This window comes from Apaloderma vittatum, unplaced genomic scaffold (genome assembly GCF_000703405.1).
Source record: "Apaloderma vittatum isolate BGI_N311 unplaced genomic scaffold, ASM70340v1 scaffold11945, whole genome shotgun sequence".
Taxonomy (NCBI): Eukaryota; Metazoa; Chordata; class Aves; order Trogoniformes; family Trogonidae; genus Apaloderma; species Apaloderma vittatum.
The window spans coordinates 37,721-54,632 of record NW_009716547.1 but is presented as its reverse complement, the minus strand read 5'-3'; the positions used below and the strand labels follow the sequence as shown (position 1 = coordinate 54,632).

The following is a 16,912-nucleotide window of genomic DNA, read 5'->3' as shown; positions in this document are numbered from 1 at the left end:
ACAAAGCATGCAGAAAGGGAAGATGGCATCGAGGGCAGATGTATAAGAACATGATTTTTTCCTACAGGACAAAACTCTGAGATCTAAACAATTCAAACCTACTTTTCTAGTCTTGCTTTGTTGTACGAGCAATTGCTTTTGTTACTTCAAATAGGTTGTCTGGTCATGGAGACATCACAGAGATTATTACTGATGTTCACAAGTGAGACAATATGTCATGGGGCTCGTGCCATGAATAATGTATGTAGTCCTTGTTAAAGGCAAAATAGCACTGAGTAGGAGTTGTAGCACTAGACTGCAGCAGTTTATTTCTGAGATAAAATTCAATTTAATCTCTGAGGAAATTTGCCTTTTTCATTCCTAACTTTTTTCGTTTGTTCGTTTTTTTTCCCCATAGCTTGCGCCTTCTCTCCCGTTACAAGAAGATTTCGTTTACCACTGGAAGGCAATCACCCATTACTACATAGAGACATCAGGTAAAAGAAGAAAAGATCCTGGTTTTGTCTCTTTATTGAGAAACCTAGAATTTCCAATTTCAGTGTTGTTAAAAAGGAAAGATGAAGAAATACTGAAATGAGTCATGTCGTTTATCAAAATACGAACAATAATAATGAGTAATTAAAAGTATTGTGTACTTCCATTCATCCTTAAAAAGTAGACATGAAAAATGATTGAGGGATTGTCTTCTTTCCTGAGTACCTTGTAGAGAATTCTACCTTGTCACATCCAACCTAATTTCAGTCTTCACATATTCCATTTAATCTAAACAGACAACTACGGAAATGTAGTCTCTGCTGTTAGCCTTCTTATTATTTTGCATTAGGGATTTTCTTTTTCTTTACAGGACTTTAACAAACGTAATTCTGTGGTCATTGATTTTACCAGACACACATGAATTCTGTGTGCTCAGTATTAGGTATTTTTTCTTTAATGTCTTTTCTCCATGAAAGGTACTTTGATAACATAAATCTGAAAGGTGAATTTGTGAGCAAACTTAGAACACATTTGATTAAAAATTATCCAGACCTTTTTCTGCTCTTCTAAAACATGGCTATTCTGATGAAATATAGCTGTAGTTGCTTTTTCTTAAACTTTTCCTGGGTTTCCTACAACAGTTATGTGACATTTAAGTTTTCTATTTTTGGTCCTGCTTATTAAACTATTGTTTTGAAAGTGAATGCGAGCGTACTTTCCTCAAGTTTATTAGTTCTGTATTTCTGCTAGAGTAGCTATTGAATGTGGCAGACTGGTGATCTTGTTTATATCAATATTTACTCTTAGAAGCTGAAACTTGACCCCCAGTTGTAAATCCCTGTCTTTTGGAACGCTATGTGATGTTTCCTAAGGGAGAAATGACAGGGTGGTAGGGGAAAACTGACACCTGCGATTACGTGGTGCAGAATAAAAGCTGACCTCTTTCCCAGACTTTCAGAAGTCTTGTGAAAAACAGGTTTCCACTCAGTAGTTATTTTTCTGTCCTGTGTGGTGGGAGCACAATAATGCCTGGGAAAATCAAATAAAACACTCCAGGCTAACTGACGGTTGTGGTAGAGACCAAAGTCACTCTGACATGGCAGTTTTCCTTTGTGATCTTGCTGCCATTTGCATGCAAGTGACAGTTATTTTTAGATTATTGCATAAGAAGTAGTAAACATTTCCCTAGTAGGATAGTTGTTCAAGTAGAATTTAGCTGGGGGGGAAAAAAAAAAAAAGGAAAATCTCCACATGTGGACGTGCTCTGCAACATGTTAATGCCAGCTCCGACTGCCAGCGGCCTAAATCCACAGCAGTTTCATGACTTCAGTATAATGAAATGAGTCTTACCCTTTCCTGCGTAAGGTTTGGCAGAATGCTGTCTTAACATAGGGAGGATGAGAGACAAATCAAAAAACTTTTGAAGAATAAACAGCATAGAGTTTGGATTTTCTTTGTTGTTATTATTAGAAAAAAACCCATTTAGTTAGTTACCTAGTTCGGAAGGGAGCTGAGCAGCTGCAAATTAAGCTGATGTTGGAGGCTATTTTTAGATTTCAAAATACGATGTGAAGAGTCAAAGAGGAAGTTACCAAGACAGGGTGGATACTAACCAGAAGACTGAGAGCTGAACCTCTCTCTCCCTAAACTTGGTTTCTGACTGTGAAAGTTTTTCTTTTTGACTGTGCAATTAATGCATTTTTTGAAATTTGGCATTTCAACTTTTCCACTTTGCAAGGTTAGATATCTGCCTAGTGCATATTACAGTTTACATTTCCAGATATGGTTCTGAAAATTTGATTTAAGTAATTTTAAAAAAACTTGCATACCATAAATAAGATTCTTTAAATGAGTGGTCATATTTTTAAGTCTTAAATTTGACACTGCACTTAAGAAAAATGAGGACAATATTTTAATCATTCTTAACTGCACATTTCTTCTATTTAGATGACAAAGCTCCTGTGACTGATACCAACATTCCTTCTCATCTGGAACAGATGCTGGATATTCTAGTTCAAGAAGAAAATGAGAGGGAATCAGGTGAAACAGGACCATGTATGGAGTATTTGCTGCATCACAAGATTTTGGAGACACTCTACACACTAGGAAAAGCTGATGTACGTACTTCTTGGTGGAGATTATCTTTTTGTAAGCTTCTAATAATAGGGACTGAAGTTCTACAGTAGGTGGTAGTGTGGGACACTGAACTCTAGCAAATAGCTGTTTGCTTATGTTACCAATATTTTACAAATAACAGTTTTTTGCAGGTTGATCAAAATGAGACAACCAGTGAGATGCTGAGTAAAGCAAACCCCTGAGATTCATTACTTACCACTATCATGATGTTGACTGTGAAGCTAGAAGCAGGAGAAACATTTTTGTTTGGTCTACAACTTTTCTGGCTTCTACAAGGCAGTATTAATCCTCTCTGACCTTTGTTAAGCCTTGGGAGATTCTTGGATAAAAAGCGCTATATTAAATATAAATTTTGTTTATTGTTCTGAATGTGATGAGTTATTGCTCAGAAAGCCTTCCATGTCAGAAAGCATGAATTTGAGCTGATCACCAGGCAGCTTTCACATCTGACTGAGTCGTTGGTATGAACGCAGCTGTGGCAATGTTATCTGGTTCTTCTCATGTCTGCTCTGTGGCACATGTGAAATGAGCTCCATGGTCCTGGTCCGTTCTTGTGGCTGTCTTGGCAGGCTTATGAGCTGAAGTGTGTAGGGTTGGATGGATCATGAGGTGAGTTAACTTGGCAGCCCTTGTGCTAGAACTTTTCGTATCGTGATGCAGATGCAGCTAGGAAAGCATGGTGTGTCCTGTTCCAAGGACGAGTGGAGCTCTCCCAGGTTTCATTCTCAGTCAGTCTTTTACACGTTATCATGAGTTTTTAATCTACTGAGTTTTACATATATAGACAATGTAGGGTACTAGCTCACTAAGCTTGGGATGTTCCTTGCTCTGGAAGGACCAGAGCTCTGCAACTCCTGTTACTGTACCAACTGACCTATGGTCAAGCCAAGATACCTGAGAAATTGAAAATACTTGCTTAGAAAAAAGCTTGTTCAGTAATCTATGAACTTTGTCAAGAAACCAAGATGAAATGGCGACATATGTGAAGTGAGCGTGTTTCTAAGTGTTGAGAGAAGTCATTCTGCACTCATGCAAATATGCCTGTACAAGCAATTCTTGTACAGCCTGTCTTTATACTTGGCCACTTGTGAGTTGATCCGTAAGGGAACACACAGCTCAGGGCTCGCAAGATGTTCAAAGATCTCTTTCAAAAAGAATAGTACTGTTTCACAGCAATTGCTTAGACTTGTTCCATTGCTGTAGATGGCCCCTGATTGTACATGTTTTGCCATTCTTTTCAACAGATTCCTTGACAACTCAGTGATAATGAGGGATTAGTGATCTAGGGATCATTACATTGAGGGAGAACCATGTTAGGCAGTTGTCATTCCTGGCTGTCGCCACCTGTGCTCTGTTCACCTGTGCAGTGAGCCAGATGAAGGAAATGATGTAGGTTAAAATTAACCTATGGCAAACCAGCATTTATTAACGTGGTAGAACACATCAGAGTTGGGGGGATTTAGCTAGAAACAAAGGTTCATAAAGGACCATGAGCCATCAGATGTTGTCGGAAAGTCCCTTCATGTGACATGGTGCGTGAGGGGCAGTGGAACAAGGGTCTGGGTGTTCCACAGGTATTTGTGATTTGTATTCTGCTGAATCTCAGGGAAAATAGCAGCTTTCTCTTGTCCTGGAATATCTGTACAATTAGAAAAGCTTTATCTGAGATTAATTGCTGATGAATTTGTAGACATTAAGATGTTTATAGTTTATCATTGTGTATTTATATGTACCGAATCACTGAATTGCTAGATTTTGTGGCACAGTAAAAGCAGCTGTACCTGTACAAGTAATTCAGAGTTAATTCCTCTTATCACTGCATTTCCTGGAAAGATTAGTAGAAGTCTATGCTAGAGTGATTAACTGCAAGTATAAATAATTTGAAGAAGAAAATAGCAATGAGATGCAATCTTTTTTTATTGAACTCCATTGATAAAAGTAATGTGTTAAGAAATGATTTTTTGAATACTTTTGAGTAAATTATTGCTGTTTAATTAGCCATTTTGAGTGACAAATTTGCATCTGTTTTTCTCTCCACGTTTATTGTGGTCTTTTTGCTTCAGTGTCCTCCAGGAATGAAACAACAAGTTTTGGCTTTTTATACAAAACTTCTTGGAAGAATACGGCAACCTCTTCTTCCCCACATAAATGTGCATAGGCCAGTGCAGGTACCATTCAAATTTTAAGTAAACTGTATCTTTGTATGACAAGTTTCTCTTTTTCTGGTGTAGCTAACAGTATCTTTAATTCTTTCATTGTCAAATGAATTGAAGAAACTGCTTGAGTGCAGTATCAGTTAATGTATTGATGATTAGAGACTTGAATTACCACTGCTCATAAGTAATGAAAATCTTGCTCATAGCAATCTAAATCTTGAGCAAATGTTCAAGTGAATAATCCTGTATCTTTGTAGTATGTATCTAGAAAAAGAATTCAGTCCATCATTCCTAGAAAAAGCTATGACTTTCTGTCTTAATTGTTTACTTTTCTTTATGACAGAAATTAATTAGGCTGTGTGGTGAAGTTCTGGCAACACCAACAGAAAATGAAGAAATTCAGTTTCTCTGTATAGTATGTGCAAAGCTGAAACAGGATCCATACCTGGTCAACTTCTTCCTCGAGGTGAGTAAATCAGACCAAAATTTGCCAGGTATGTTTACTGCGTCACAGACAAAATCTAAGAGAGAACTGGAGGCCTCACATTGTGCTTCGTAACTTAGTTTTCATTCACTTTGTCATTCTTTTCCTGTTGTATTAGAAGTTTTTTCTTACTTCCAGAGACTTGATGCATCTGATTATTTTTTCTAGAAATTCATTCAGAGCTCACAGATATACCTGCCTGAGGTCCTTATCTTTTTCAAAAGAGTGCCTTTAGCATAGGGGTATGAATAGTAATGTGGAACACTCTGTGAGGGAGACCTGGGATTTCTTCTGTTGTTGTGTCTTTAGCCCAGCACAGGCTAAGGGACAGATTGTACAGGGCATTGAAACCTTGCAAACTACTAAGTGTTCTGCAGGATTGGGCCCTTATTTGGTAGTGGCACATGTGGCCTGGTTGCAGTGCCAGCTCACGAGCTACAATATGGCAAATGAAAGCTTTACTTCCTCCTCAAACTTAACATGTGGCATTGATGGAATCAGAGTGGGAGGAGGAAGGATTTCTAGACTGGCTTTCTGTTCCCATGTAGAAGGAGCATATAGAAGTTGTGATTTATAAAAGTCCATTTAGAAGTGCCTCCTGCTCCTACTGTGATTTTTCGTATGGTGACACAGTAGTTAGTAAGCATGTGATACATGGGTGAAAAGATGTAGATACAGTGTTCTCCAGGAATATTTTACAAGCTTTCCACAGGCAAGATCTGTAACAGCAGAGACTGCTGGACTGCAAAGATATGTTATTTTCCATTGAGGATATGAATATCATTTATAAGTCAGTATTAAAGGATGCATCTTGAGTTTATTTTTACCTTAATAAAATACCACCCTGCTTGCCTTTGTGTATCCACTGTGGTTGTACAAGTAGTAGAAATGGGATAAGGATTGAAAAGTTGGTGTTTAGACGTTAGAACTACTAGATATATTATGTGCAGAATATGGTAGAAGTCTAAGTGAGAATTATTTATAATGTCATTTGTATAAATTGTATGGTTTGAAAAGAACCTGACAACCTCAATCGTAAGAACCACAAGTGTGTTGTCACACATTAGTGTTCTTCCCTAAAATAGCAAGATTACAATATTAGAAATCAGACATGGAAAACCAGGTGATTCCAAATTTCTAAGAGATCTCTAGTTTCACAGACTACTGGCTGTAGAGTTCAGGCAAGCTGAGGAGCGTTTATTGTAGCTCCTGTTAACTTCACAGCATTATTCTAAATGTTGTCAGTTAAACCTTGTGTCTTTACAACTTCTGATAGTTTTTTCCAGGTAAGTTATTTGCAGTGCTGAATTGTCCTTTGTTAGAATAGAATATTCTGGTTGTTCATATCTGTGCCTCTTAGAGGTGCTATTGTTGTGAACTGATTTTGACCTTCAAGTGCATGAAAGGGTAAATTTACAGAATTCTGTGAGGCATGTATCCGTCAAATCTCCAACACTTACAAACTGAGATGCAGATATGTCTCTCCTAAGCAGTCTGTTTGTAACTGTTAGGTTTGCTTCCTTCTTTGTCTTTTCTTGATCAGTTTCTACAGTATTTTACAAACATAAAAAACTGAGTATGTACCTCTTTCTCAGTCATTATTTTATGCAAACTTGTTACTTCATTTTTCCTTATTCATTTATTCCTTAGTTGCCTCATCTCATCCCATTTTCTGTGAGGTGTTCCTTGCAACTGATTGTTCCATGCAAAGGGACACTTGATTCTCCCCATTTCAATTTGTGCTCTAGAGATCTTAAACAAGTTCTAATATAGTGCCCATTAAAAAGTTGTACCTTCGTTTTGTGAAATGAACAATAGCTTCTCTATCCACTTTTACTTTCATGACTACAAATTACCAGCGTCGTATTTCTCACCATGAATTAACTAGAGATTCTCATTAGCTGTGATGTCATTTGATTTTTTCACAGAATTCTTTTTCAAATCTACATGAACTTGGTCATGACATCATCCGCCACAGATTTTGAAACTCTTACGGTCACATATCACGAAAATATAAAAATGTATTTTCATATTACCTGCTCTCTGTTAATGCCGGATTCACTTAGAGGAGCGCTTTGCCTCGAAAGCATTGAATATGTGTTTTATATAACCTTTTCTATTAGGTCATTCAGGCTCCTGTTTTGCACCTTTACAGGAGGCAGGTGAGCAGCTAAGCTGCAGAATTGCATGATTAGACATTAGGAAGCTTAAATACATGCAAAAACTCTGCCTGTGTGTTGTTCAATGTACAGACTGCTCTGTGTCACCTGCCAGTGTAAGGGTAAGGAGCTGTGAACAAATTTCTAGGGGCACTTATACATGTTAGGTCTTCTCATGGATGCCTTAGCTAAACAAACGATGACCTTTCAAATGGTGGAGGAGTCCAGATATGAGGTAATAGGCTGGTGTAAGATAAAATAAGTACTCTATAAAATACTATCCCTTTTCTTGAAAAAGTAGCTTTTCTCTTTCGCAGCCCTGTCTGCTGCTTGAGTAGTTCTGGCAACAGTATATAATCCAGGATTGAAATGCAGTTCCAGCCTTTAGTTCTGCTTTATGTGCGAGGCTCATCTTTGTGATTTGGATATTCCCGCAAGGTGATAAAACATATAGGAGGTTACTGGAGGACTTTAGAAGATTCAGGGATAGACAGACATGGTTCAGACACATGGTTTGGTTGCTTTTCATCCTGAAGTGTTTCCTACTTGAAAAAAAGATATACTGAAGAAGTGATTTTTCTACCGTAGTCAGAAATCATACTTATTTTATAGCGTGCAGTGTACTGCTTTTACCACTGGGTTGCCTCTCCAGGGAGCTGGTTGTGTGAGCATATCACAACATTCGGTACAAATTCCCCACAGCAAATGCACATCAATCAAACCAGCATTCACAGCAGTTCTCTGGTTTGCTGCCTGAGACTGTCATATCATTAGTCTCTGCTGGTTTGTATGTACTAAATGCCATTAACCCCAAATGGTTACTCTTAAATTATTAATGCTTGAGATATATTTGTAATAATTTTGGTGTTATCACAGAGAAGGAGAACCATTTGGATTTATAATCTCGCTGCTGTACTCACTTGAAAACGTGTCTTGTCTTGAAGCCTAGTTTATGGTTCTAATAAAGTGTTCTTCATCTGTGCTCATGCCAGAAGAACACTGAATTCTTGCCTTGCTCCGAGTTTCTTCTTGGTATCACAGAGCACAAATTTAAATGTCTTTTTATGTACTAGAGACAGATTTATGGGAAGACAGATGGGTGGCTTTCTTTCAGGCTAAGTAGCGATGCTCTTTAGCTTCCGAGAAGGTTCTCTGTGATCTTTTACAGTATCTAGTGCCCAGTGGTAACTTCTAGTTCTTCTGTCCATTCGATCTACTCCAATTTTTCTTCATGAGAAACACAGTTTGAGACTACTCTGCTGTCAGACGGCTTTTTCCCTTTTCTGTTGAAGATAAAATCTCAAAAGTTTAGGATGCATTTAATTGTGTGGCTCCAACTGGAAATAGTGTGAATTTCAGCCCTTGACCTAGAACAGGATGTTTTACAGTATGTGCTGAAGTTTTAAAGTGCACTCATAAGGTAGATGAAAAACTTCTGTCAAACAGTGGACCAGTGAAGTGAATGTGTGCCTTCAGTGGTGGAGAGAAAAAAGATGCCATCTCTTTGTAAGTGGCATATTCAGCTTTGAATCAAAATGATACAGGGCTTAAGAGAAATTTAAGCAGATTAAAAAACATTCTAGATTTAAAAACTCCCACGTTCCCACAACCCATTAGATTCTACATGGTTACTGTATCCAGCTTTGTAGAGAACTATTTCCGATGCTGATGTCAAAAAAAAGCTTTCAGTAAATGTCTGCTTCAGGATGAACGGTGATTTCCAACTGTGTAATTCAAAACAAACTGCTTTGCAGAGTAAGTTAAAAGTGATGGCTTCCAAGGGATCGGCGAGTGTAATCACAGAAGACCTGCTGAAAGGCCAAGACTCTTTGGCAGCGGACACGGGACAGCCCGTTCTGCCGGACGAGATACCTGGTGCCTCTGGAGTGGAGCCGATGGAGAGGGGAGATGACCTCCTGCAACAGGCAGATGATCTCTCTTTCAGTCTGGATGAACTCAACGTCACATCATCACCCGAGTCCTCTAGTGTTTCTCCAAATCAAGACTATAATTTAGTAAATTCTCTACTAAACCTCACTAAAAGCCCTGTGAGTGGTTTTCTTGGCTTTTTTTTTTGTTTCGCTTAATGTGATAAAATGAAATAGATTGGATGCTGTGTGAAGTGGGCAGAGGGAGTGAATATACACGTATATACTCACTGTACTTGAACTAAAAAATAAAGCAAAGTTTGTTTTGCAGGTGTTTTTTGTAAATTGGCAAATTTTTTTCCAATTCAAATTAAAGTAAAAATACTATTTTAGGAAATTAGTATAAAGTTTGTTGATGGTAATGTGTTTTTTGCACAATTTTTATAGCATGCTGCATATTCCACAGACAGCCTCTATTGGATAATCATTAGGTTAAATATACCAGAAGAGAATATTAAAGAAACTACTTTCAATGGTACTGACTTAACCAAACGACTCTTTTTCTTTTTTGAATAAAGGCACTGGGCTCTCTCTAGAGGTTTGGTTTCTTTTAAAAACAACTGCTGTATGTCTTGCCCGCCTCCATCCTCAAATTCACACTTAGATTTTTTCAGAAAACCTAAAGGAGAGTTGGGTAAGCCTGTAATTATTACAGCAGTGTTGAGAGCAGAAAACCAAATCTACCCAAGTGTCATGTTATTGTTAAATGATAATTTATATTGTCTTAAGCTATCGTACAGCACTAGTTCTGTCAACCTGAAGGTTGCAGTTGCATTCTTAATATTTGACATGGTTTCAGGTGAGATTCTTTATTTTATACCATCCAGATTCTCTAGAATTAAGTTTTAATGACTGGAAAGGCAGCAGAAATTAATGCATTCACTTACTGTGGGGAAGTGGAGATGTTTTATTTGGGAGATGTTTGCTTCTTGATTTCAAGTGAGCTTCATTCACCCTCTGATTAATTCTTCCATGCCCTTCTGCCAGGACGGCCGGATAGCAGTGAAGGCCTGTGAAGGCCTCATGCTTTTGGTGAGTTTGCCAGAACCAGCAGCTGCCAAGTGCCTGACTCAAAGCACTTGTTTATGTGAATTGTTGACAGACAGGCTGGCCACCCTCTACAAAGCCCTGCCTCAGTCACTGGATCCCTTAGACATTGAAACAGTGGAGGCAATTAACTGGGGGTAAGAATTTTATTTTCATATTTAATACCCAAGGTGACTTTACACCCCTTCCTAAAACTAATCTTCCATAAGTAGATAAGAGATATAAAATATTCACACCCCCATACTGAAGTCTCAAGAGCAGAGCCGAGGTACCAGCTGCAGCAGGGGGGCACAGCTTTGGGCATCTGATGTACCTGTGGTTTCTGACTTGGGGCCAGCTTTGGCTGCCAGTCCCCGAGTTCCTCAGGAGGCAAGTTTTTCCACTGAATTACGTTAGCAGTTTGTGGTGATGTAGCTCTAGCATCACGTACAGATTGTTTTCTTGTTCAGATGTCAAGGATTCAGGAAACATAAACTTTTCACTGTACGCAGTGAGCACTGTAAGCTCCAGCAGGGTGCAGGAAGGGTGTCTTTGATAACAGGCCGATGATGCAAAATTCTTGCAGTAAAAAGGAAGGAAAGAGTTACTGCACAACTAATCAGCATGATGCAGGATATACATGCCTGTTACCCTAACTGCTTACATGTTAGAGTCTTAAAACACTTCCCCATTCTGCCATCATTATTATGAGCTGCTTGTGATCTGTTAGTAGTAAGACAAAAATTAGGTATTTGCAAAATACTTATAAAAATTTCTGGTGATTGGAGTTAGAATGGAAAAACCACAACTTTGAATAGTGGGATAAATAATTGTTGGACTGCTTTGTCAAAGAAAATGGTGAATTTATTTTTCCTTAGAGCATGTTTTTTTTCCTGAAAGATGTAATCTAGTTCAGATATACAGTGTGGTTGTTGTGGGCTTGATTGAGGTCCCTTATGAAGTAGAGAAGAACAGTTGCCTTCATTCTGTGACTCTCTGACAACAAGGAGTTATTGATTTGGCTTCTGTGGTCCGTGTTTCCTGGGAGAACAGACTCAGTGATCAGTTTTCCCTTCTGACTCAAGAAATACTTAACCAGAGTTCTTCTGCCATACATCCTGTGTATCCTTTAGCATGACACCGAAAACCTGTGTAACAATAGCACTGCCAAATTGGCAGAGATCGGCAGAAAAACTGTCTCAACGTTCACTTCATTGCAAGGAGTTCATTAATTATTCTGTTAAGTTCATCAAGGATGAAGTCTGGGATTCTTCTGTTACTTTTTGACTAAATAAGTATTTTTCCCTCTGTCATCTAGTTTGGATTCCTATAGCCACAAAGAAGATGCATCTGCTTTTCCAGGGAAAAGAGCGTTAATTTCGTTTCTTTCGTGGTTTGACTACTGTGATCAACTCATCAAAGAAGCACAAAAGGTTTGAAATGTTTACAGATGATACAAATACATTCAGCAAATAAGTAGTTCCAGTTGTTTCTTAGCTTTTGAGGTTGAGACACACCATTTTGTACTTTTGTTTCAGACTGCTGCCGTTGCTATGGCAAAAGCTGTGCGGGAACGATTTTTCATTGATGTTATGGAACCCCAGCTGATGCAAACGTGAGTAGCATCCTTTAAGACACAGCAGAACAGAATCTGAGTCAAGATGATTTTGTTTTCCAGCTGAAATCCACTACATATCCAACATTAAATTTTTTGTTCAGTTCAGAGATTGGAATCCTCACATCGACTGCACTGTTGCATCGCATTGTTCGTCAAGTAACTTCAGATGTCCTGCTGCAGGAAGTGGTTTATTTTATACTTGGAGAACACAGAGAGCCAGAAACTTTGTCAGACATCAACAGACATCTGTTGCGACACAGGTTGATTGAACACTGTGATCATATTTCTGACGAGGTGAGAAGTGATAGTGATATAATAATGTCTGCTGCCCAGTTGTATTTTGCATAGAGTCTGTAAAAACATCTTCTCACGGTCTTTTCCTATTTGTGTCAGCTAATTTTTTTTTGCCTTCTGACTGCCAGCCCTAAAATTTCCCTTTATAAAGTCAAGCTGTTTTTTCCACCTAGCACATTGTTTCCATTAATAAAGATTCTTTGTCAAATTTACTTGCCCTCCATGCACATCTAGTTAGGCTTGCTTGTCTGTAAGGTAGGGCAAAATCAGTTTCCATAATTACATTTTGATTTGTGCTTTGGTATGTGTTGCACTGCCGTTATTTTCCATGTTGTGTCGATTCTGTCATGTTATTGCATAAGGTATGGTTTAAAACGTAATATGTTTTATATAAAGTGAGTGTGGTCACAGAATATATACAATGCCAATTAAAAGATGATAGAATAACTTTAAGTGCTTTACACACAGTAAATGTTGTTGAAATAATTTCCTTTGATAGATTCCCTCCTCAGGAGCTGCTTGTTTCATTTTTTTCCGTGAAATAACCCTCCACCCTCTACTTTTTCAAATAAAAACCAAGCCTTCCTGAAATACAGATCTGTGCCTTCACATTTCTTTTTTTTTTCACTATGCTTACCTGCTCACCGTGTCAGAATGATTATCTGAATGAATTAGTTGATCTTTGCAAAGCTAAGCACTCTAAAGCTGTCTTTAAAAACTCTCTGTATTGCTTAAAGTCAATCTCCTTTTAAAAGCCTACGTAATATCTCCCGGTAAAAATCCTAGCCTGTAGTTCTAGCCATGATATCTCAATATTGCTTTGTTGTATTCTGGGTATTTATTACTAACTTTAAGTCCTGTTCTGCATCTCAATGTTACCATCTTCCATCACGGATCTGATTGTATTATGGAAAGCTAAGCTGTAAGTTCTCTGGATGCTCTTTGTATTGCTTTTTAGCAGACTTTAGAATAGTTTTAAAGGAAAAAAGTACATCTACATATTTATTTTCAAATGTCTATGAACCTTTCATCCATGTTTATACCACATTCGGCATAATTAATTCGATTTGTTCTTCCTTCTGTAATGTAATGTAAATAAGTAATTGCAATGTTCTAGGATGTGCAAACTAGGTGTAAGGCAAAAAAAGTGTCAGGCAGCAGTGCATCAGTTCATTGAGTTTTTACTTTTTATATTGCAGATCAGCATAATGACTTTACGAATGTTTGAGCACCTTCTGCAAAAACCCAGTGAGCACATTCTTTATAATTTGGTTCTGAGAAATTTAGAAGAAAGAAACTACATGGAATATAAGCCTCTCTGTCAAGAAGATAAAGATGTGGTAGAGAACGGACAGATCCCAGGAGCAGTGTAAGTTTCTTTTTTTAAGGGAACTTTTCACAACAGCTAACTTGGATCCTTATTTTTAGAACAAAACAGGGCGTTTTGCAGTACCTGAAGGAAAAGGGAGTGTAGATAGCACTGTGCTCTATATATTCATTAATATCCATGAAGTTATGCGGAAATTATTTTATCAGCAACTTAAGGAAATTTTTACACTAGTAGCAGAAAAGCTAAAATTTTCAGAAGCCCCTTTCCAGAACAATAGGCCCTCAAAGGTCTTTATGTATCATTTTATTTAATGCATCTACCTAGCTGAAGTCTATGCATATTTGTATTGTTTTCAGGAGGATTATTCTTGAAGTGACACTTAGGTGTCTTGCTGACATTTATGTTCTTGAATCATTTTTTAATGAAAGAACTTTCCTGGGACACTTTACATAAAATCCTTTTAAATACCCTTTGCAACTCTTGTAACTCTGTTTTTTACTGTTGGAGGGGTAAGGACTGGTCACACCAGCTATTTTAGGCATCTTAATTTAGATATTTCTGAGTAATCTAAACTAATATAATGATTTCCTGGATTACTCTTTCATGTAAAAGATGTGGCTAAAGAGTTTAAGGAATTTAATGCAGCGATTTTGTACAAGTTAGAAAAGTCTGCTCTGTTGTTTAGATCGAGAAGTTACGATTTTTCTTCAAAACAAAGTTTGTTTGGTGTTTTAAAGATTGATATTTCTGCACATTAATTAGGGAAAAAGATGTGCGTATGACAGTGTTCTGGAAGTTGTTCAGAGAAGTAAAATAGAAAGCATACCTTTTGACCCAGAGATTTTCCTGCCTTCCATAGCATTCTGTGAATAATTATGCTTTCGTCTGATATAATCTCACAGAGACCTGGAGGAAGATCCGTTATTTACTGATCTGTCTCCAGATAACACGTTGTCAGCTCAAGAGTGGCTCAGTGCTTCTCCACCTGTCAGTCCAGAACATCCAAAAAATGATGGGAAGACTGAAGTTCATAAAATTGTAAATAGGTAAGTCAAAACAAACACTTGAAGGAATCTCTGTGTGGGTGTCCGCACACACTGTGCAAATTAAATGTGCTCTCTAATGGATGCTGTTCTGTGCCAGCTGGTAAAAGGACTTCACGTTAGGAAATTATGTGGCATTTTATTGGAAGACTGCTCCTGAAAGGTTAGAACTTACAGTAAGTAAAAATAATTCAACATAAATGAGAAAAATAGAAGAATTTTACAGCTAATAGTCTAGGTGAGTACTCAGAATTCATGGTGAAAGCCGCATTGATTATAAAACTTTCTTTTCTCAGAAATATTTCCTATAATTAAGCTGCAATTCCAGGACTTGACCTTCCTGGAGAAGTCCGAGGATTTTTTCCTAAGCATTTTAGAGGAGAAACACCCCCACACTTCCTGTAGTTCCTTAAACACATATCTAAAAGTAAATAATTGCCGTGCTAGAGATGACCTTCTGTTCCCTGAAAATCAAGGGGCAACTCTGTCGTCTGTAATGTACCCTTGTGTGCATTGGACATTCTGCAAATTGGATATCGCAAAGAGGACAGGCTCTGCCCTAAGCAACTTAGGGGTGGTAATTCTCTTAGCAACTAATATTAGGGCAAATGCTGTTGGCTCTGTTAATACACAGTAGCAAAGCAGCGCTGGTATTTCAGTGCTGACCTGTCCGCTTACCCAGAAATAATCGAAGGTGTGAGGCAAAGGAAGCAAACACCCAAGGACAGTCAGCAGAGAATGGCGTGGTCGCTTCTTGCCCTCTTTCCCCCAGTACTGCTATATATAGTTTCTGGTGGACATGGTTTGGAGCAAAGACACAAAGAACACTCCTCAAGTCACCTCATGTGATCTCCATCAGTGAATGGAAAAGTGATTTGGGATTTGCAGTGTTTTGCAAATCTATTTTTTCAGGTAAAATGAACTGTGTTCAAAAGGGTGGCTGCTACATATTTCTGCATATAAATCTTACAGGAACCTCCAGCAGTTCTTGAGGTGTGGAGAAAGCTGAAGTTTGGAAACAGAGTCCAAAAACTGAGTTTCATTTTGCTCACCAGAAAGTTAGATTTTTATATTTTTCTTAAGGATAGTTCCTCTCTAATAAGATTCAGAATTTCCTGATGCTTTTTTGGTTCGATATTGTTGAAGCAATAAGGACTTACAGTATTTGCACTACATACTTGGGCAAAGGCATTCGTATTTGTAACTGGGACATTTATATGCAAATATTTCTGTATGCTCTTAGGTCCTCATTTTTTACCACAACAAACTGTGGTAAATAAAACTGTCTGTGCAGTAGGTTAACAAGAATTTTAACTCTAAATCTCCTTCTCTTTTGGCTCCTTTATTCCCCAGTAAATTTTCCAAATGCCCTAGTAAGGTGGAGCCTGACCTTTAGCAAATACTTGGCCTGGTTATGAATGTTCCTTTTCACCTCCACTCTGTCTCCTGATTCTCCAAAAATGTTTCCACTGAGGTTTTTCCCTCTAGTGCTGGATACAGAAGTTCTGAAGTATATATCTTGCTGTTATGAATGGTAGTTAGAATAGATGCACTTAAATAGATTTTGTGTTCTCTATTCTTCACAGAAAGTTGCGGTGGGATCTGTGGATTAATTGGACAGACAATTCAGTATTGTGTACGCTGTTACAGATGATGAGAAAGTATTGATCTGGTGCTCTGTGGATTATAGATATTCATTGATGTATTTTTTTTTCCTTTTTAGTTTTCTCTGTCTTGTACCTGATGAAGCCAAGTCATCATATCATGTGGAGGGTACAGGCTATGATACTTACCTCAGAGATGCCCACAGACAAGTAAGTCAGTGAAGTCTTCCTTCATCCTTGAGAATTTGAAATGCTTATGAGAATATAGAAGTGATTCTATAAATAGTCCCACTAAATGCATCCTTTGGTGATGGAAGATGGGAAAATTCAATTTTATTTTCTAATGAAAACTTACCTTTGGAGATCTTTTGACAGTGAATCCACCTTATATTATTCTAGTGGGGAAAAAAAGGATGACATTAAATGCATTAGTATTCATATAACAAATACACTGAGAGAAGATCTGAACTGCAGATAGATTCTTAATTTGCTTTTGCATTTTGCTGTATTCTCTTGGAGAATTGCCTGCCAAGCTGTTTGAAAGGACTAAAGGGAAATTAAAGTGCTGCATAGGAGTTATGCAATCTGGGACTTCAGAAATAAAGGCTCATCACAGGGAATGCGCAGCCTAAGGCATTCAGGTTTGAAGTTGAGAGTTTT

General features: G+C 37.9%; 1 protein-coding gene across 1 annotated transcript in view; it reads left to right on the top strand.

Moving 5' to 3' along the window:
• Nucleotides 1-397: 397 nt before the first annotated feature.
• Nucleotides 398-16,912, top strand: part of FAM160B1 (family with sequence similarity 160, member B1) — a gene marked incomplete at its 5' end in the record, with an annotated part of 23,818 nt that continues 7,303 nt past the window's right edge. The window contains 12 exons of the mRNA XM_009869579.1: nt 398-476; nt 2,422-2,591; nt 4,674-4,778; nt 5,110-5,232; nt 9,164-9,457; nt 10,325-10,521; nt 11,682-11,796; nt 11,902-11,978; nt 12,083-12,275; nt 13,475-13,644; nt 14,508-14,651; nt 16,372-16,462. Coding sequence (XP_009867881.1) covers nt 398-476; nt 2,422-2,591; nt 4,674-4,778; nt 5,110-5,232; nt 9,164-9,457; nt 10,325-10,521; nt 11,682-11,796; nt 11,902-11,978; nt 12,083-12,275; nt 13,475-13,644; nt 14,508-14,651; nt 16,372-16,462 — 1,758 coding nt within the window. The remainder of the gene's footprint in view (nt 477-2,421; nt 2,592-4,673; nt 4,779-5,109; nt 5,233-9,163; nt 9,458-10,324; nt 10,522-11,681; nt 11,797-11,901; nt 11,979-12,082; nt 12,276-13,474; nt 13,645-14,507; nt 14,652-16,371; nt 16,463-16,912) is intronic.